This window comes from Diaphorina citri, unplaced genomic scaffold (assembly GCF_000475195.1).
Source record: "Diaphorina citri unplaced genomic scaffold, Diaci psyllid genome assembly version 1.1 scaffold1862, whole genome shotgun sequence".
In the NCBI taxonomy this organism is placed as follows: domain Eukaryota; kingdom Metazoa; phylum Arthropoda; class Insecta; order Hemiptera; family Psyllidae; genus Diaphorina; species Diaphorina citri.
Window position 1 is genome coordinate 1 of NW_007379288.1, and position 656 is coordinate 656.

The following is a 656-nucleotide window of genomic DNA, read 5'->3' on the forward strand; positions in this document are numbered from 1 at the left end:
ACAAATAGGTACATCAATACAAAACAATCTAGTGCTCTCATTCGACTGAGATAGCCCAGGCTTCGGTATCGATAGGACCCAACTCAATACATCCTGTCTTTACTATTTGGTGCTTTCCCGGATCCAGAAATACATTCCTAGTACTTTCTTTCTAGTACCTCTAATAGAACTCCTAGGACGGCCAAACCGTCAGGTTGACCAGCAGCCTCTCCGAATGTGGAATACTTGTCCGAGTTCCAATGAACCAAGTGTAACTGTGAACAAATCAGAAAGAAATGTACTGAATTGTACCTATGTGTACTGAATAGTGCACCAAAATTGGACAAATTTGAAACTAAAAATGTACTCAATTGTGTACGAAATTGATCTGAAAATAAATCCATGCTTACCTCTCCAGCATAGGCTTTTCCATCAACAGTATGTTCAGAGCCCTTGTTACTAACACAGCCCCAGTGGCAGTGGAATTGTTCAAGCCGATATTTGTGATGCAGAGGACCTCCAGTCAATTCTGAAAATAGAGAAAATTACTTCATTATTGAAATTGGAGACTTAAAAAAAAAAAAAAAGATGAGTGTTTTACCGCCGTTTTTATTTCGTAGCAATGAAACAACTGCTACATTAGACGCATGTGGTCTGTGTCGTAGCATGCCCATCCC

At 39.8% G+C, this 656-nt stretch overlaps 1 protein-coding gene across 1 annotated transcript in view; it reads right to left on the reverse strand.

Moving 5' to 3' along the window:
- Positions 1-100: 100 nt before the first annotated feature.
- The window catches only part of LOC103517474 (carbonic anhydrase 13), a 20619-nt gene continuing 20063 nt past the window's right edge, over positions 101-656 (reverse strand). The window contains exons 4-5 of the mRNA XM_008482509.3: positions 390-508; positions 101-254 (exon numbers count right to left, since the gene is read on the reverse strand). Of these exons, the coding sequence (XP_008480731.2) occupies positions 138-254; positions 390-508 (236 nt within the window). The 3' untranslated portion in view covers positions 101-137. The remainder of the gene's footprint in view (positions 255-389; positions 509-656) is intronic.